Here is a 20,701-nt window from a genome sequence, read left to right as displayed (position 1 = left end):
CCATACTGGGGAGTTAAAGGGACTGTGCGTTGGCCTCACAATATGTGCCTTCTCCAATTCCAATATTGTATGACCAGTCTCCTCCTGTCCCCCTGGCAGGCGGTACTGTTGCACTGTAACCATGTGCCAGGGCTGTGGCAACACTTGAGGAGGGTGGTGAGCATGCCCGCGTGTCACCGCTTTCACCACCCGGATCCGGAGACGGAACTCTCCTACCGACATCTGTAAGCTGAGGCCATATAGCACGTCCACCCCTAGAATATACTCCAAAACGGGGGAGACATAAACCTTGTAGGTACGAGGGGGAAGCCTTCCTATACCCAGCGGTAAGGAAACAGCTTTCACAGTCACAGTTTTTCCCCCATAGCCATCAATGCAGATTGCTGGTCCAGGAAACAGTTCTGGGTTCCCATAAACAAGACTGCAGTCTGCACCAGTGTCAACTAGGGCCAAAACCCTCTGCACATTAGAAGGGGACCAATATATGGACAGTTCCACGTGGGGCCTCCGGTCCCTGCTCATCCCCTCTGACCGGGTACCTTGGCCCCACCCCTAATCAAGCTGAAAGGAGTCGGCCTCAAGCGGCTGCATGAAGTCCTGGAGGGACACGGGTCGCACTTTCCCAGACTTCTCCTTTAGGCTTCCCCAGAATTGCTGTTCCGGACGCAACTGTTTCCAAAGTTCCAACAAGGGTGCCTTGGGTTGTCTATCTATCTTCTCCTGATCGACCCCTGCTGCGACGAGATCACGTCACATCTGTGCGCATGTTACCCTCTGAGGCCCGCCACCTCACCCCTTTACCTTTGATTTGGGCTTCCAGCTCTCAACTGCGTGGACCTCCTGTCTTAACTTCCTTCGCCTGCTGCTTTCAACATCGCCTAGGGTGGCCATGGCAGTTGTAACTTCATGGATCTGTTGCCCCACATAGGGTGTAAGAATGGCAACCAAGGATCCAAAAGCACTCTCAGGTGCAGTATCCAAAACCAAATCTCTCTTACTGGCTGTAAAAAGCTCATCATCCGGCCCCCGCATACTAAGGTTGAAAATAGCATATCTCATACCCAATTCATGGATGATTTGCGTAAGTTCCGTATATGACTGCCATGGACTCAGTGTCTGGCAGCTCGCCAGCCTGTCCCCATACTGTGCGTACTGCAGCAGTGAACCACTCCATTAGAGAGTGGTTGCCCTGGTCTTGGGCCAACCTATGGCAGTTCTGTAACCTTTGTCAGAGGGACGGATGCACTGTCACAAAGGCTAGCTTTTCCATCTCGCCTGGGGAGCAGAGAATGCTGTCTGCTCCCTCATCCCATAAACGTAGTAGCCAAGCCGAGACTGGCTCTCCAGGGCGCTGTCTGTACTGCCTCCCTAGCTCCTGCAACTCAGTGGGAGTGTAAGGGGTGTAGGTTGTGAACTCAGTCACAGCTGGGTTGCCAGTAGCAACGCCCCTGGGACCCAAAGGTTGCTCACGTTTTGCTCTTTGCTTCAAGATTGGCTGGGCTTGGGGGTTGGGAGCTACATTGTCTCCACTCGCTTCCTCCACCTTTGCCTCAGAGTCTCCACTGTGGGGCCCCTCTTCTAACAGGTGGACCCCAGCTTCCAGCACCTCCAACCGGGACACCTGGTCCAGCACCTGGGCCATTTCATTAAGCGCATTTTCCATGTTGAGGCTCAAGGCCGTGAGGAACATCCAGCCCACATGGCCGGCTGTAGCTTTCTCCTCCTCCGGCAACCGCTCAGCCAGAGCCTGCAGGGCCCTCTCCACACTGGCTGGAGAGCCGTCCATGTCCTCCCACCCCTCCTTGGGGGTCCAACTCCTGAGAACAGTGGCCACCGGAGACCACACACTGTGTGGGGGCCACACATCCTCCTGCCCAGAGTCAGACTCCATTCCTACCTTGTCAGGATCTTGCTCACCGTGCCAGGTGTCTGAGTGGGTGGAGGTCTCCGTGGAAGATGTCCACAACCCTGGTAGCCTAAGGCCGTAGCAGATCACCAAAATGAAGGTGACGCCATCCATGGCCAAGAGGGTGGTGTGTCAGCTGGAGGCTTGAGTCTCCCAGGCCGACCACGCCTCCCGTTCCCAGTGTCGCTCCTCATGGGCCTCCCGAAGCTGGGCTCTCACACGCACAAACCGTTTCACCATGCTTCGGTAGGTTTTGGCCGGCACCGTACCCTGCTTACGAAACTGAGCTTTTATGCGTGTAAACTGCTCCATTACCTTTCGGAGAGCTTCAGCTGACACCATACCCTGCTCGCTGCGCCATGTGTCGTGCGGGGTGGCCTGCGGGGTCTCAGCTCCCGCTTCTCACATAAGAACGCAGGATGTGGTGAGGCCAAAAAGGAACATCCATGGAGCCATAGGTAGGGGAGTCATACCACTATGGTCTCACTGGAGGCTGGATTCACATGACGTGCGACCTGCTGTCCGCTTTTCTGCCTGCCAACTGACCAACTCACCTTGACTCACCAACCAGCGCAGCCGCGGCAGTCATATCAGTGGCCAATTGGCTAACTGGTTATAGCTGACAGCCAACTAGCCACAGCCAACGGCCATCTACTACCCAAGCCAGCAGCTTTCCACATGAGGCCGAGAGCCTGGAAACTCCTCTCTGGGGCTCTGTCCCCACAGGCTTAAAAGAACAACTACATTTCTTTCGCTCCTGAATCTGCAATGTGGGCAGGGCTTGGGGTGGGGACAGACAGCTCATCTCTGCTCCACCTGGCACCTGGGAGAGGCCAAAGGCAGCAGTAGGGTGGGGTAGATTGAAGCTTGCTTGCTCACATGTCTGGCTCCTGCACTGGGAAGACAAAACACAGCTGGGAGCTGGTAGGACTGAGACTGCTTGGACACATCTATCTAAATACCTACCTAGACAGCTGGCTCTAGTGCTTACACGCACACTTCTCACTCTCCCTCTCTCCACATGGTCTCTCCACTAGGGTGGCCTCAGGGCAGCCCGACTTCCGACATGGTAGCTCAAGACTCCAAAGATGCATGTCCCCAGAGAGAGCATCGGGCAGAAATTCCATCGCCCTCTATAATCCAGCCTTAGAAGTCAGGCAACATCATTCCCATTGAATTCTATCCACCAGAAGAAAGTCACTAAGACCAGCCCGTAATAATCAATGGGAGGGGAATTAAACTCCATTTTTTGCCGGAAATAGTGTCAAAGAATTTGCAAATATGTTTTAAAACCACCACATCTAGGAAAATCATTTCTCATTCCTTTAGCTTGAACTTTTTATTGCTGCCAAAAGATGCAAATCTGACCAATGCTGGCCAGTCATTGTTTACATGAAAAGTCACTCTTTGAATCATTGACTCTACCTATCTGATGCATAAAATTACAAAACTTGAATACACTTTAGATCGTGTCTAGATTTCACTGGGGGAAAATAGAGTCCGGGTGGGAATAAATGTCTTGTTCCAAGGAGTAGTAATAGTTCTGTCCACCAATGCTACATTAATAAAACCATTCATCAACATTCTACTTACAGGACTGTTCAAAGTGTTCTACAAATATCACCTTGGACAGTCTTTATCATACTTACAGGAGCAGATGCCGTTTTCCAGATGGGCTGCCAAAATTCAAACTTTGGCTTGGCTTTTGTTAAGTAGCCAAAGGAAGTTTGAGATTTCATCTCTCTAACTTGAAAGCCCAAGCTCAGTCCATTGAATGGCACCCCCTGGAGGTCTACTGGTTAGGAAGGTCTCGCTGGGGTGGGTCAAAGTTGTACCTCTGGCTCTTGTCTGAAACTCAGTGCTATCAACTTCCTCTACTGAGGATTAGGTTTCAATAGAACCATCCCTGAGAGGTACCCACGAACGTACACACTAATGAAAATGTGCACTGTTAACACTAAGTCCTTTCTTGTGAAGAAGAGGAAGGATAGACCTGGATCCCCAGGGGCGTGGGGTTTTTGAGCGTGAAGAGGGAGCTGGAACACCCACCAAGCAGTGATGCTGGGGCACTACAAGCCCTTCACTGGCTGCAGTGGTGCCAAGCCAAGATCTGAGTGAGGAGGAAGAGGAAGGAGAAATGAGACCAGCGCAAGCCTCCCCAAGTCTCTTTGTGTACAGGCTACTGAAGAGCAGTAACAGGAAAGAGTTTAATTCAAACCACCCATTAGTAGCTACTGCTTAGCTTTTGTTTTTCCCCAAACTGCTTTGTGCAAGTAAACACAGCCCAAGGCTTCTTATTCTCTTCCTGAGTGTTCACCTTCAGCTATTAAAGGAAAAGGAAAAGCTCTTGAAAAGATATTTCATGAGATTTGTAATTTCAGCCCCTTTTTTTTAGATCTTGTGGATCAGTTCAATTGCAGGAGGATGGGAAGGCAGGAAAAGAGACTGAAGTGGATTTTAGAACAACTTGGCAAATTAGCAAAGTTTTTAACATCATTAAAGAGCTCTTAGATATTCTCCCCCAAACTACATTTTCATCTTGTGAATGTATTTCAGTAATTGCTTTAAAGGAAATTGTAGAACTTTGGCACAAACATAAATGTTTGCATGATTTAAAATGCAGTAGCAGCAAAGATCATGATTTTATTTTATTGCTAATTCTTAAACTACCCTTTTCGGTTTGTCTCATCTTGAAAAATGCCAGTTCCTATCAGCGAAGCTGTAGTAAAGACGATGCATATATTATTTACTTGTTTATAATTGCAAACAACTGAGCTATATTTCAATACTTAACCCTCAGCTCCAACTTAGAGCATAAGTAGGGGATGATTACAATCATTCCATCATTCTGTAATTAGAAAAATGGGACACTGCAACACAAGACTATTTTCTTAAAGGCAACAGCAGATCAGATAGAGAAGCTGGTCTAGAACCAGGTAGATTTCAATCTAACTACTTTACCCCACCTCACTTATTGTTTAGCTGAATCAGTATCTGCTGATCACATTAATCGAGGACAGAAACCTACAGTAGATAGACTGGCCTGTCACTAAGAAAGACAAGTGTTCCAGCTCTGCCTAATTTAATTAGTCAGGATAATTGACACTAGCTGCTGTAACGGATAAGCTGCAAAATCTCAGTGGCTTAACATAATGGTCCAATGCCAGAAACATTAAGACAGAGCTGGCGAGGGCTGTACTCTGCTCCATTGCTCCATGTAGTCATTCAGGGACTAAGGATCCTTCCATTTCGTATGCCACCAAGAGGTAGACTCACGGCCACCACAAAAGATAAAGAAAGAATGCATGGAGGACCCCACAGGAGGTTATATGGGCCAGGCTTGACAGTAGCAAATATCATTTCCATTCATCTTCCATTGCCCAGAAGTCAGTTATATGGCCCCACCTAACTGTGGAGGAGGCTAAAGATTAGCTCTGTACCCAAGAGGAAAAGAAAATTCCATGGTGAACATAGCATTGTCTCTGCCACCCCAACTAGAACAAGGGTATTTCTACAACACCTGGTGTCAGCCTCCCTGATGCAGACCCTGATCTGCTATATACAATATCATAACAAAGCCTTGCCCCCTGACTTCTAGGAACTCCTAACTAAAGTTCTGCACTGCACACTCAACCCCAGGTCCATGGCATAGATCAGGATGGTGAACAGGAATGAGAAGAAGCCACTGGACCCAAAGGGCTTACCTTCCAGACATAAAGGAACCACACTGGCCATTTGCATCAGGTATAAGCTGGCACACAAGTTCTGAAGTCCCTCACACACACTTCTAGGACCTGGGCCCTCAGCTGGATGGCATGGATCCCATGAAGGGTTCGTATCTATTAAAAAAATGACCATCACAAGATTATACTGGATCTTACCCAATGAAAGCCACCATGATGCCAATAAAATGGATATACGATTGTAGGGAGGGCACAGGGCAGAGGCCAAGAACAAAGCTTGCCTGAGGCCTGCTCAGAGTTGCCCAAGGAAGACAAAATTAACAGTGTGTGCTTGTCAGCACTCCTGTTGTGCTTATTTCCTTGCAAATAAAAGCAAAGCCTTTTAATTAACTTAATATCAATTTCACTTTTCTCACATTTTGTTCTAATTATGGGATGGATTTAAAGCTCACACAGCATAATTTAGAGCCCTAGAATTAACAATTTTACAACTTTACACACTAGTAACTGCTAACCCTGAGGGCAGTGATGTTCCCTGCCACCATCCTGTCACTGCTTTCCAATGCTTGCCCCTCTCCAATCCCTGGACTGGCCACCAGGGCTTGTCAGGATTGAGTCCCTCACCCAGGAGTCAGGGAGTACCAACTTCACAAAGGAAGACCCGGAAAGGCAGCTGGTGGGTGTCTTTCTGGGTCAGTCTCAGTCTATGGACAGTGATGATATCAGTTAGAAATGCCTGGGAGCTCTCACCTGAGCCCCAACTATTTGCTGCAGCCCCTACAGACATTTCCCGAACCAGAGCCAATGCTGTGGCTGGAGGGGCCCTTGGGGTTCTTATTATGATTGCATGAAGCACCTTTGAAAAAACAAGGATATTACTCACAAGTCCTAAAGGGTACACTGCATGCCCCAGGCCACACAGCACGGTCACAGGTAGTGAGACAGAGAGTGGACCTAGGGCTCTGTCTTTACTGGGGTCAACAGTGGGGTGCCTAGGGTTTCACAGGTTTACTCTTTATCTGTGAATTTAAAACAAATACTGGGAATTGTAGTGCAAAAGAGGAAAAGGAAAAGCAGGGTCACTCATGTGGTCACTCAGGGCTTTCTCAAAGAAGAACTTCATGGGCGGTGGCCTGGCAATGTTTATTCAAAATGGACATCTATGAAATGGACACCTTGGCAGTCAGAAGCTTAATGTCAGGCACTCACATTACAAAGAAAAACAACAGTGTCTCTGGACAACTTATTTATTTGTCTGAGTTTCTGCTCCCTCATATGTAAAATGGGTATAACAGAATAAGTAGGTTTGATGTAAAACTCAGTAATGTGAAACACTTGATATGTATTAGATGCTCAGCACAAATATTACGCATGGTAAACTGTGGTAAACACGTATATGTAAGATAACATAATATATTTCATCAAATCTAAGATGCCTTCAACTGTAAGTTGCACCATTTTTATGTACTCATTAGGAAAACATGCTACCAACTAAACTGTGATACACCATTGATCATAAAATGAATCTCAATTTCAGAGATATAAAAATGTGCATCCAGCGTTGACAAAATATGGTTTTGTATATATGGTCGTTTCAATCTATGATATATCTTCAAGTCAAATCCAAGTTAACCAGAATACCCTATGACTTGGGCATTCTAGTTTATTCAATTTCTAGTTAACAGAGTCTTACTTCATGTTAATATTCATTAAAAATGTACTGTGGGTGTAGAGAGGAGGGCAGACACTATGGGTTCCTAATGCAAATACCATTCCTTCTCTCCTCTTTTGCCTCCATCATACTTACTTTCTCTAGAAAGCAACTATTTTCTTGAAGGTTGGTCATTTTCTGGACCACATATGGGAGCCTTCCCAGAGACACTTCTGGAAAAGATTTTCTTTTGTGATTAAATAATAGGAGTAAATGTGGCCAGTGATACAGTACTTCCTACCCTGTACAAAGATGCAATGACTGGAGCTACAGCAGCCATCTTGTAAGCATGAAGCACAGATCAAGAGAAATGACATTATAATATCATAATGACGTCACAATTCTGAACCAAGGCCAGTACCATTACTTACTGGCTTGTTAGGTGAGAACAAGTTACTTGCTGATGAATGGATTCCTAAATGACCTACAAAGGGATTTTTTAAATGAATGCAATCTATTCTGTTGCAAACTACATTTAAGCAATTCATTATAATGCAAGGCACAGATAAACAAAGCAGACCCAGACAAAGTACCTCGAAAACGCTGAAGAAGAAACAACTAATTCTGAGAAAGTGGCCAGGGAAGGTTTCAGGGAATAAAAGGTTTCTGAATTGGTCCTTGGAGAATGCAGGAGATTTTAATAACATGGGCGGAAGGGTGTTATTCATAATCTGATAGTCAGAGGACCGTAAAGTCACAGAGCTCTCATTTATACATGCATAAACTTTGGTTCCCAGAAACAGAGGAGAACTGGAACCCTGGTGTCCTGACTGTTAGTTCAGTGCTCTTTCCACTAGGGAGGGAGAACACCTAACAAGTTATGTATTACCATAAGACACCCCTCAGTGAACACTAATCACACAATGAGCCATTGTGACTGAGGCTGGGATGGAAGGAGGCCCTCGTGGAACCCTGCTCCCTATTAACTGTCAGCACACTCGTGTGCTGGTGTCTGGATGCGGCCGCCTGTAATTATGGCAGTGGTTTATTACTCATGCATGGCAAGGCTGAGGCTCTGCGATTAGCAATGACAGAGACATTATTAAAAGGGAAAACTTCTCTATCAGTGGCTAAGCCAATTGTCATCCACATGTCAGGACAGTCTAAAGACCTGTGAGAAGCAACACTAAAGGCAGAGAAAGGTCTTTCAGCCAAGTGAGTCCTGCATTTTGTTAAGTACTACAGGAATCAGGCAAGGAGGGAGGGAGGAAAGGGGAAGGAGGGCAGGAGGGAGAGAGAGAGACAGAGAGGGAGGGAGACAGGGAGGGAGGGAAGGTGAGGGAGGGAAGGAGGGAGGGAGGGAGAAGGGGAGAGAGGGAGGGAGGGCAGGGGAGGGAGGGAGACCCCCTGCTGGGTAGGGAGCTGTTCATCTCCCTCTTTGCAGCTCATCCCCTCTGGTCAATAGCCACCCCATGGGAAGTTAGCTCCCCTGAACTTCTGGGTTCCACCTTCGGGCCCATCAGCAGCTGCTCAGGAAGCAGGCCCTGCCCTGCAACATGGCATTCCAGCAGAATCCAGAAGGGGCAGGGAGACCCAGATGCCTGGCAGTGGCCCCACAAGGCAGACCCATGTGGCCACTGCAGCAACCACAGCTGGGACAAAGCTTGGTCTGGAGCAAACAACTCCTCTGCCCTCACCACTGCGGCCTCCCTCAGAAATCCCTCCAGCTCACCCACCTCCTCTTGGGCTCAGGAAGTCATGGGGAACAGAAAGTGAGACCCATCATCAGGGGCTGGATAAGCTTGGGCCCAGCTTAACCTGCAGAGCCAGGGTCAGGGCGCCAACCCTGCCTGGAGGGAACTTTCCTTGGGAATAAGCTGATTAAGGCATCACTGGGTGGATGGGGGAAAAGACACAGAGGTGAGTACCCTGGGAGTGCTGGCAGGGATTCCTGCCAGCTCACCATGGGCAGGGCTGTCTCGGCTGAACACAGAGGGACAGACCCACCAGGAGCTAGAGAAAGGGTGTGGCTGGGCGGCCGATGCCCCCACGAAGTTGGGGGTGTGGCAAGCTGGCGGGAAGCATTCAGGTCAGAGCTTCTGAGGGCTGATTCAGATTTTCCAAAGGAGCAATTCCAGATGCTAACTCTTAGCTCGAGACGTGGCCAAGTAGGGGGCTCTGAAGGTGCACTAGATCACTGATGGTCGGAGGCTGGCTGAACCCTGAACCAGAGGCAAGGCTGGGCCAGTGATGTCAGCACTTTATACCTAGGCCTGAGTTCTAACCCACTTTCCCACCTACCAGTGCATACACTGAACCCCAATATCAGATCCCCAGGTGGTCTCACTACCTGTCTTCTGTGATCCATGAGTCAAATTGCTGAGTGCTGTTCAACACTCACTGGCTAAGCACCTACTGTGTACCAGTTCAAGCCTCACCATTTCCATATGCATTCTAGTATTCTTCTGGGAACTTCTGGTAAAACTACAAACCTATCGTTCCAGCTAGACCACAATGTCCATTTGGGCATGATACTGCAATCCCGGCATCGAGTCCCGCCTGGCTGTGGGGACGTGGTCACTCCAGATGTGAATGACGGATGTGTGTATGACGGGACTAGACACGTACAAACTGCCATTTCTTCTCCTGAGCCTCACAAGTGATCACCCAAAGGCACCATCTTACAAGGAGGCGGAGGAGGGGGAGGAAGAAAGGAGAAGGAAGAAGGAAACAGAGTCCAGCCTCAAACACGCATGAACAGAGAAGGACCCCGAGTTAATTCAGAGTCTAAGCAAGTCACAATGAGAAGGGCCTCCTCTTACCCCTCGAGATTCCCGTCACTGATAACAACCACCACACTCTGCCACGACGCAGCGCTGGCTGCTCACGCATCCATTCCAGAAAGATTTGCTAAGCACCTACTGTGAGCCATGCAGTTCTCAGCATCAGTGATACGATGGGGAGCAGGCAAGCAAGGTCCCTTCCTTCAAGGAGTTGGCCTTCTCCCAGAGGTCACACATCAGGCCCCATGGCTCTTGCTGGATATTTGAATCCCAATTCATCCTGACAGAACAACCCTGCTTTACAGTTGAGAGGTGAAGTGATTTGCCTAAGGTCACACAGCTAATAAGTGACAGAGTACACACCAAAGCCAGGCTGTCTGACACCCAGTGAACAACCATCCTGCTAATATTACATCCTTACAGACTAGGAGGACATTTAATTTTAGGTTCTCTCTCCATCTGACGTGGGCCTCTCTGTGCCTGCATTCCTTCTTCCCCTTGTCAGCTCTAATTCCTGTCCACAAAGGAAACTCCTGATTTGGCAACACCAAAGGTCAGGGGGTTGGATTTCCTTCTCGAGAATGACACAGGCAGCCTCTCCTGGATACCACTGGGCTGGGCAGACAGCAGCTCCCCCACTGGCAGGGTGTCTGTCCCACACACCAGCCAACACAGATGGGCCTGCATCTAAGGGCTGCCCAAAAACTGCACCTCCTCTCTCCAGGAGGGGCCAGCTGCCCCCGGAGCTATCAGCCCATTGGAGGGGAAGGAAGTGAGCCCGCCTCCATCTCCCAGGCCCTGGCTTCACTCACCAGGCCTTGCCCACCCCGGCCCCTGGCTGTGCAGAGTCCTGCAGAGCACATGGTGGCGCTCATGGCCCTGGCGTCCCGCGGACACTCACTGCAGCCATGGGTCTTCACGCCAACATCTGCCCTCTGCTTTTCGCCCTTACCTCCTTCCCATAGGAAATGTTGGCGCCATCCAGCTCTGTAGGTTATACGAGCACATCAATATCCCGGAGGCAGGAAAGATGCAACGGGTGCAGGCCAGCTCTGGCACCCAGGAAGACACGCCTCCAAACGCCATCCCTCTCTTTCCGACCCCACCTTGGAGGACTATAGAGCAAATCTCTGCCTCTGTTCCTATCTGCTGGCTTTGCCTATGTGTCAGACTGGGTGGACCGCACTTAAGTTATTTGGGGATGTTTTGGTTTTCTGGAACTCACATTCCAGCCTCATCTGCCTGTGTGGCTTGGGGGCAGGACTAGGACAGGTAATTTTGACTTCTCTCCATTCCCACAAAGATTTTCAATTTCTTCAAGCAACCCTGCTTCTATTCAATATCCTTCTGAAATCTAAATTTGGAACCTAACCTGAATCAACTGCATTTCTACTTATGACAGAGATGCCCTGGGCTTACAGAACAGTGACATGCATCCTTCCGATTCATTGCACAGGGGCTCTGATGAGGGCCATGGTCACCAGCCAGAGCTCAGGGCTTGCATGGGACAGGTGAAACACCACACCCCTCCCCAGTCTTCACCCTGACTCATCAAGAGGGTGCTGGACTGGGGAAAAGTACCCTGCTATTCAGGAATCTTCGCTCTGCCCTTCACTGGCCATGTCATGTAGGCTAAATCACAGTATCTGTTTCTCACCTTCCTCAGCTCTAAAAATGAGAGAAACAAATAACTTCCTCAGGTGGTGACAGAAAGCCAAAAGTCATGCACAGAATTACATGTGAATTCTAACAAGAAACCTGTCTGTCCCTAAGCCCGTTTTCCTAATGCTGGTACAAAACCACCATGTCTCCATTTAAAAATATATTTTCTTCTGTATGATTCTTTTTCAGATTTACCAAATTTTCTACAATAAATATAAATTAACTTCATTCTACGAAAAAGGAATATAAAACCATATTTCTGTCATAAAATTACATATTCAAAGAAAACATACCAAAACATGCCAGTCCCTAACCTGACTGACTGCTTCACTTCCAAGCTCCTCAGAAGGATCTAGTGTCCTTCAGTCTGGAAGGTAAAGAACCAGCACAGCCACAAGAGGGTAGAGGCAAGACAGCTTCCTCACACTCAGTCCCCCCAGCTATGTCTTTCCAGCCCCTTCCCCCACCATATCCACCCAATCCAACATAGGCTTTACAGTGTGGAGGTTATTTCCTCTGTGGCTATCAATCCCTTCCTAAAACTAGCTCCCATCCAATTAATCAACCAATAAACCTTAGGTGCCCACATTACGTGCAAGGTGCTATGGCAGATGCTGACAGACAGAGGTGGTATTAAAAAGTCCAAAATAGGATCAAGCCCCTAAAAAGCCTACAGTCCAATTCTGGACTCAAAAGATAAACCCATGGAGGCACTAGAATATAAGCCATGGGTACAAAACATCACTGGACAACAAAGCCTCACACAACTCCAAGCAGAAAGAGCTCTGAGCCTGTGGCCTGGCACAACTTGCCCATCTCCAGGCAGTAACCTTGAGCCAAGCTTTAAAGGAAGGGTGACTGCAGAAAGGCACAAGAAGATCAAACCTGAATACCTAGTACTTCTCAAAAACGGGGGTTCAAATATGGAGTCTACGATCTAAAGGTAAATGTGAGGTATTTCAGCACATCCATCAGTCCAGCTCAAGGAGGCAGAGGACACTGGGCACAGAGACACTGAGAAACCAGAGGCAGGACACTGTGTTAAAGAATACCACCACAAAGCTCAAGGTCAGCAGTGGGGCCTCATGGAAAGAATGGAAGACCACATACAAGAGAGAGTGGAGGGAATACACTAACTCATCTCTGCGTGCTCTCCTTCACACCAGAATCTTCATTGCCTCTTTAAAATGTCCTCTTCAGCCTGGATTACGAAAAACAAAAAATAACAACTACAACCTGTAACTGTTTTCAAGAGGCAGCATACAGGACCTTGGCACTGAGAGTCTTGGCACAGAGGCCAGTTTGGAGGCAGTCTGGGTCACTCAGGGCCCCTAACACAGGGGTCCCTCTGAGGACACCCAAGGAAACCTGTCTCATGAATAAGAGAGCACTAGAATGGCTGTGCTCACAGCCAGGGAGGTAGAACCTTCCAGGGTCCCTGTTGATGGAATTTCATAAGAGTCCAGAGGAAAGGTTGGTGAAATGTGAGCAACCTTTAAAATGCCAGCAACAACTTTGCAACTAAGGGGTTGGACCCGTGGCCTTCTTCTTACTGTATGCCCAGTGTCCAGCTCTCCCAGGCCGTCCACAATCCTGAGGAATAAAGAGTGCCAAGGTCAAGGTTTCCTTCTCCTCCTCCAGTAGCAGGGGATGGAGACAGGCTGCAGAGCAACTCCAGGTCCCATCTCCCAGGTACCAGGAGATCTCTCCGCCCTCTGCTGCCCTCCTGCTGCAGCAGGTGGCCCCTGCAGGCCTAGCACATCAACAGGTGGGACACATATTATAGAAAACAAGCACAGGCGAAGGTGGGAATGCTGGGGGGTGGGGTAGAGAAGGGTGGGTCCTCTCCATTTCACCACTTGTCCCTGTTCTCTTCCTCAGGTTTCATGTCACTACAAATTACACTCTGTGGCCAGGAAAATAGCATCTACCTAGTTGCAGCTTGAATTCCTGGCTTGCCCAGGATGAGCTCTCAACCCAGCCTTCCTGCCAGTTTCTCCTCAGAGGCTACAAGAAAACTCAGCCTTCCATGTGCCCTACCCAATCAGTGTCAAGGGCCACACACTCCCACTCCCCCAGGGAATCCCTTGCACAGCAGAAGCCTACACAGGGAAAGAAGACAGCCCCCCAGCCCAGCTGAAGCAAGCTCTGGGCTTCTCAGAAGTCCCCACCCCGCCCCTACAGGCTGGCATTGGCAGGCAAACGTCTTTTTCTCTGCTCTGCTTGGTGTAGGCAATAGAAGGCAGTAAACCATGGGAAAGGCCACAAGCTTGTCAGAGATGCCAAGTGTACGCCCTCACCCTACCCCAGATGTACTGAATCAGAAACTCTGGGACTGGGGCCCTCCCTGTGACTCTGATGCACACCAAAGATTGAGACAGGCTGGGTCAGCAAAGAGCCTCAATTCTGGAACCAGACTGTCCAAGTTCAATTCCCAGCTCTACCACCCCTGGCTGAGTGACTGTAAGCAAACTACTATTGGAGGGTAGAGGGGCAGGAGTAATAGCATCTATCTCCTAGGACTGCTGTAAAGACTAAGTGAATCCCTGCATGTCTGTAGCACTTAGTAAATATCATTCATAATTTTATCATTCCTATTTGGAGCATTTGGGGGTATGTGACTATGTTATATTTAGCTTCCTAATTGAAACCAATATGAAAACAACTTGTGTCCCTGAGTGCAGCCTGACGGAGAGAAAACCCAGGCTGTCCTGCACTCTCTTTTGGGTTCTATGGGTACATCTGTCGTGCGGGGCGGCCTGCGGGGTCTCTGCTCCCGCTCCCTGCACAAGAACACAGGACATGGTGAGGCCAAAAAGGAACACCCACGGAGCCATAGGTAGGGGAGTCATAGCACGATGGTCTCACTGGAGGCTGGGTTCACACAACATGCGACCTGCTGTCCGCTTTGCTGCCAACCGACCGACTCTCCTCCACTCTCCTTGACTCTCTTCCTCTCTCCTCCACTCCCCAACGTAGCCGCGGCAGTTATATTAGTGGCCATTGGCTCAATGGTTACAGCTGACGGCCAACCAGCCACAGCTGACGGCCATCCACTACCCGAGCGAGCACCTTTCCACGTGAGGCCGAGAGCCTGGAAACTGCTCTCTGGAGCTCTGTCCCCACAACATCTATGGCAGGTATCTGTCAATAAGACCCATCCATAGGCTTCGAAATCCCACAGAAACAAATTCTGGGTTTTGTTTCTTTCTATGCCTTGGTTTTTTTGACACTCAGAAGAGCTCCCTCCCAACCCTCACAGCAGCCTGCTCCGACAGCCAGGCCATGCTACCTGCGAGATGGCAGGTTCCTGCTGCAGATACAAGTCCAAGGCATCCCCAGGACACTTGCTGAATGACATGGAGAAGGCCAAGGGATCCTTTCAGAGGGTGCTCGGATATCTGACCACATCCTACCCAGAAGGACCCGGAAGGACCCAGAAGGGATCATTGGAGAGCAGAAAGAGAACAGTTGGGTGTCATCATTCTCCCTGCCACCAGCCTGGTCTCGCTCTGTAATGCAGGGAAAACAGCTGAGTGGGGTCCTCCTAACGTACAACCTTCCTGTCATCAAGCTTAATACTCCTTATAATTAGAAGGAGACGGTAGATAGAGGTTGTCAAGAACATGGGCTCTGTGGTCAACCAGAACATGTGGTTCTGATTCCAGACTCTACCACTTAGGAGAAGCAGGATACCAAGCAACCTAGTTAACTTCTCTAAGCCTCTTTTTCTCGTGTCTGATATGGGCATGGAATGGACCCACCTGGACTGGTGTGAACATTCAATGACCTAATTCACTTATAACATCTCTGCCCAGTGTCTGGCACACAGGAAGAATTCCAGCAATTATTAGTATCTTTATCTTTATGATTACCTGTAATTCTGGAACTACCATGAGAACCATGAGTTGGAAGCTCAGGAAGGGAAGTGGCAGCCTTGGATCTGCCTTGGATACCGGCCGTAGAGACCCTGGAGAGCTGCCTGCACTCCAATAAGGAATTCTCAATCTGACCTTGGGGATAGCAAGTGTCCACTGACCTATCAGTCCCTGGACCAGCTGGGACCATGGTACATTAAGTCTCCCTCTTCTCCTGAAGCACTGAGGAGAACATTTTAGATGGGACAGATTCTGACAACTGTCAGTACAGTAAGTCCTCACTTAACCTCATGATAAGTTCTGTGACTTTAGGAAGACTAGTATAAGGAAACTAGTTTTACCACAGGCTAATTGACATTAGCAAGAGTTAAGTTCCTGCAGAATCTCATCAACGTTACAAGGAAATTAAGTTGAACGAACAGAAGTTATAAAGACCTGCTGTAATTGGATGGCACACATCTCTTTACAACACGGTAAAAACCTGCTTCCCCAACCCATCTGAGAACTTTAGCATCGCCCTCAGGCAGCTCTCTGGGGGAAACCGGGCATGTTTTTAATAGCAGCCTCCATCTAGGCTGCGGGAAGGAAGGAGTCCTCGTTATTAGCTGTGCAGCCCGCCTCTCCAACTTATTCCCGAAGCGCATTAGCTTCAGACCTGAGGCCTTCACCCTGCAGACATTTAAGCCCACTGATGTCCCTCCCTGTCGGACCGCAACAAACGCTACGCTGTAAGAGCTATTTCCTCCCTCTAAGAAGGCCTGCGCCTCCAGTCCCATTTGGCCACGCGACTCGTTTCTGAACTTGCGATGGAGTCGCCAGGTATGATTCCTGCACTCGGGGACCAGGAGTCAGCTGTACTGACATGTTTCCACAATAAAAGCAAACTTACAGCTGGGCACAGAAAAGAGTCAGGCAATTCTTTCCAGCAGCCCCCGGAGGGAGGGAAAGAGGGAGCGCGCAGGAACCAGGAGGTGCTGGCTCCCCAGCACCGCGCAGGGCCCCGGGGTTTACCGAGCCCGGTCGGCACCCGCGCGCGTCCTTACCATTCAGTTGCCGGTAGACGATGTCCTCCAGCAGCGAGAGGCGCTTCAGGACCGCATCCTGTATGGGGCTGGCGCTGTGCGCGCTGAGGTTGGCCGCCTCGGCGCGCGGTCGAATCTCGTGGAAGGCGTCTCCGCTGCGCACCGCGATGGGCCGGCACTTGGCCAGAAAGAGCACAAAGCCGGCCACCGCGATCAAGTTCAACACCAGCAACACTTTGACTCTTCTCAGTGAAGCCATCAAACACGCCCGGCCGGCCCTCGTCCCGGACCCGCGCCTCCTCCGGCTCTGGCGAGGCGCGGGGCAGCCCGGGGCAGTGCGAGCCTCACACTCCGAACGGCCGGCAAGGATTCCAGCCGCTCCCGACCCCACAGCGCAGATGTTCCGGCAGCAGAGACGCTTGGGAGAGCAAGATGCTCAGGAGGAGAGCAAAAGCATTCACATGGAAGCCCTGGATCTGTAGAAGTGCTCCCCAAGATGCCTGCTCAGTCCACAGTGCGCAGCCCCTGCCAGGCGCCTCGGCTTCTCCACGAAGGGCCGAGGGCCTCTCCTTCGCACCAGCAAGTGGTTCGCCGCTGGCCCTCGGGCCGCCAGGAGCGGGGCTACGGGAGCAGTGGACCTCGGCGCCTGAAGGGCCGGCAAGAGGGGCTGCCCTGGTGCCGGGACGAGAGCGGCGCGCAGGTGTCGGGTTCAGGGTTCGTTGCCTGCCCGCGGTGGAGCGTGCCGCGCCTCGGGCAGCACAGCCACCACCCTAGTCCACAAGCGGCCGTCGCGGCGCGGGATCCGCGGTCTTTAGCCGAGGACCCGCTCCCTGGGGCGAGCGTCTTTGTTCCGCTCACCGACCCGCTCCATCACGCGGGGCAGAGGGAAAGCCCGCGCCCGGTGCCCGCATCCTCTCAGCTCCGCAGTCTTGCTTAAGTCTCAATTACTCTCAAAGTGGGGGCAACACTAGGGGACGGACGACGGGGCAGAGCGCGACGTCCTCTCCGCCCTTCTTACCGGGGGACACCCCACCCCGCGCCAAACTCACCAGCGCGCACAGCGTCGTGGGCTCCGGGACACGTTCCAAGTCCCAACACCACGCAGTGAGCCTTCGGGGCCTGCGGGTGACACTGGCCTCCCTCCCTGCTAGAGCGTCGGGAGGCTGGCCGGAAGGAGGAATCGGACCTCAGAAGTCACAGCAGTTCTCTACGCTCCTCCGAAAACGTCGCGGGGAGCGCGGCGGGCGGGACGCGCGCAGCGCACCCCCCCACTCACAAGAACTGGGAACGCCGCTCGTCCCGCGCCCCAAGGAGCCAAACGCCGAGTCTCCTAATTGGCGGACGCAGTGAGACCGCCGCTGCGGCACCAAGAACCCATACAGCCCCGGCGCTGGAGAGCCCTGAAGGGACGCGAAGGTGGCGGCGGGGCGCGGCCCGAGGGGACCGGCTGCAGCGCCAGCTCCGCCGCCGCCGCCCCTGACCACCCCCTCCCCGTAAGCCTGTCGGCCGCCGCCACCCGCAGGCTGCCCAGCGCACAGCTCCCCGGCTCGCCGGCTCGTGCGCGCGCACCCGGAAAGGTGGGGGCGCCGAGAGAGCAGGCACCGCGCGGGATGAGGGCAGTCAAGTCATGTTGGCTGCTACGGGCGTTGGAGGGACGCTTTGGTTCTCAGCACTCCCGAAGCGGGTGGGTTTGTTCCATCCTCGTAGGCGATGAAGACATCCCTTTCTGTGAGCTCGCAGCTCCGCTTTGCGTGGCCGGGAATGGCTAGAGGGAAAATCTGGCCTGGAGACTCGGATTCTGTTACTATGGGAGCCAGGCCGGGCGTTAGTGAGTTCCCTCCGTGTGAGAATTCTAACCGTCCAAGTCACAGTTTCTGTGTTCACCCACACCTCTATACGCCTTTTATTATAAGAAGCATACTTTGGCTCCTGGATTTCCATGATCTCTTCCTCTTCTCAAAACCAGGAGCTGAAAATGCTGGAATTGAAAGCCCCTCCTTGATCCATTTAATTCCTTGGGCCTAAAAAAGAAACCAGGCTGCCAACTGATGAAGACCGTGCAGTACAGCCCAATGAATCTGGTGACTGCCACCACTTTGTTTCGATCTCATTAAAGTTTCTGTTTGGTTTTGTTGCTTATTTATTATTTTAAACATTAATTTTTAACATAGGAAAGTGTATGAAAATATAACAATCTTTTTATTTCATCCCTTGGAACCCTGGAACTGGGTTCAATATCACCTTTAGGTTTTTGTATAATGTACAAGGAACTCAATACAAACTAGTTAAATGAAAAAGCCATATCGGAAGCACAAGGGACAGTTTATAACCACAGATGTTGGGGCATAAAAGGCGTTGACTGAGAAAAATCTGAGTTATTGAGCAGTTATGATATGACAGGCACTGGGCCAGGTGTGGTCCCCACATGACCTCACTGAATACCCAGTCAAGTTAAGTGTTGTTACAACCATGCTACACATGGAAGCTAGTAGGGGATTCTGCAAAAGTAAGAACCTTCAGTTGGCCACAGGACTGAGGCTGGGAGGCTGAGGCACTGAGCTAGGGGTCCCCAGTAGTAAGTGGCTCTAAACACTGGAGGGTCAGACTTCCAAGATGTGCCTATTTGGGAGTAGGAGATGGGAAGCAAAGGAGACTAAATGGCCTCAGAGTAATAAAGTTTCCAGGCAAGACTGCACTTCAGAATTTTTTCATCCTCTAAAGCCAGAGAGGTCCCCTGCCCAAATTAACTTGCGATCTTACCACGCATCTTACAGGCTTCTCCCTTCACCTTCTGCATGCATCCTGCCCAGCTTCTATGTTCACATCTGAAACTCTAGACTCATGGTCACACCCTGAACCCTGTCACCACACAGAAGTGCTCCACTCCTGCAGTCTTGCATTAACATCCCTCCTAACCTTTTACCTCTCCCACTCTCAGTGCCAAACAAACATTCTCTAGGCACCAGCAACCCCCTACCCCATTCCCACATATCTAAGCCCTCTTTAGTTCCTTCTCTACCTTTCCTGGTTACTTGAGTTCCAGGTACTCATTTATTTCAAACACATTCCCAGTGCAGCCCCAATTCATACAGGCTCATATGCATGTTCTCCACTGCCCCAACCCAGCAATCCCCATCTCTGAATCAGTCTCACCATCTTCTTTCTTGAACCCATGCACTCAGACAAGAGAGTGTACCTAGGGAAAACCATCTCACCCAAAAGCTAGGGGACATTACCAATTGGTGGTGTCCAGCTGGAACTGGATCGTTAATTCTACTCAGCAACTCTGTTCAATGTCCCTAACCAGCTCCTCTCTCCAGAGGTGCCCAGAGTAGACTTTAGAAGTCCAAAAACACCCCTCAATCAGATACAAAAAATTTTTGTGTTGTCATATGGACATTTTTCTGGAGAAAAGACCTGTAACTTCCATCAGATTCCCAATGTGGTCAGTGACAGCACAAATTTAAAAACTTGCCCGGCATGTGCTAGATATGCAAAAATATAATCAGTTAAATATTTATGCCATCTGCTTATGACATCAGTGGTGACGAGGCACACAAGCTTAGTGGAGCTCGCCAGTCGTTTGCGTACCTTGACAGAAGATAGAAAACTCTGGACTAAGGCCAACATGCTTGTATAGATGAAAGGTGAACTGATATGAAGGAACTGAATTGAATAGGTTCTGCCTGCCGTGTGAATTCTCAAGCCCCACAGGAACACACTTCAACTACACACACAAAGATTACAGGATCTGTGTACAAAGCCATCGACTGCCCTGTACCCAGAGGATCTGAGAGGGATGGGTGAACCCCCTCAATTAATGACTGCCATCTGTCTACACACCGTTTGCCCCAACCCAGCTAGTAAAACCAACAAAACTACCCTTCAGTGGCTGTGTGGCCTGCTCACCAGAGGAAAGGGGTCCTATTCCACCTCCATTATCAGGGAGCAAATAAGTTCTTGACTATAAGAAATTTATCCTGGATGGCTCCCCAAATCTTTCCTGATTATAAAACTCAGCTAAACTACAAACATTTTTTTAAAGAGGTGTATTGGTATCTTTGTTTAGCAAACTGAAAGGAAGGAAATTGATGAATTCTGCCCATAGGTCCCCAA

The 20,701-nt window shown here is 50.2% G+C and overlaps 1 protein-coding gene across 1 annotated transcript in view; it reads right to left on the bottom strand.

Annotated features, from left to right (window-relative positions):
* Window positions 1-16,845, bottom strand: part of GALNT17 (polypeptide N-acetylgalactosaminyltransferase 17) — a 514,547-nt gene extending 497,702 nt beyond the window's left edge. The window contains exon 1 of the mRNA XM_019715773.2: window positions 16,607-16,845. Within this exon, the coding sequence (XP_019571332.2) occupies window positions 16,607-16,844 (238 nt within the window). The 5' untranslated portion in view covers window position 16,845. The remainder of the gene's footprint in view (window positions 1-16,606) is intronic.
* Between the last annotated feature and the right edge of the window lie 3,856 nt (window positions 16,846-20,701).

The sequence above is a fragment of the Rhinolophus sinicus genome, linkage group LG03 (genome assembly GCF_036562045.2).
Source record: "Rhinolophus sinicus isolate RSC01 linkage group LG03, ASM3656204v1, whole genome shotgun sequence".
NCBI classification, from domain to species: Eukaryota; Metazoa; Chordata; class Mammalia; order Chiroptera; family Rhinolophidae; genus Rhinolophus; species Rhinolophus sinicus.
The sequence above is the reverse complement of the archived record's forward strand: the minus strand, read 5'-3'. Positions and strand labels throughout refer to the sequence as shown.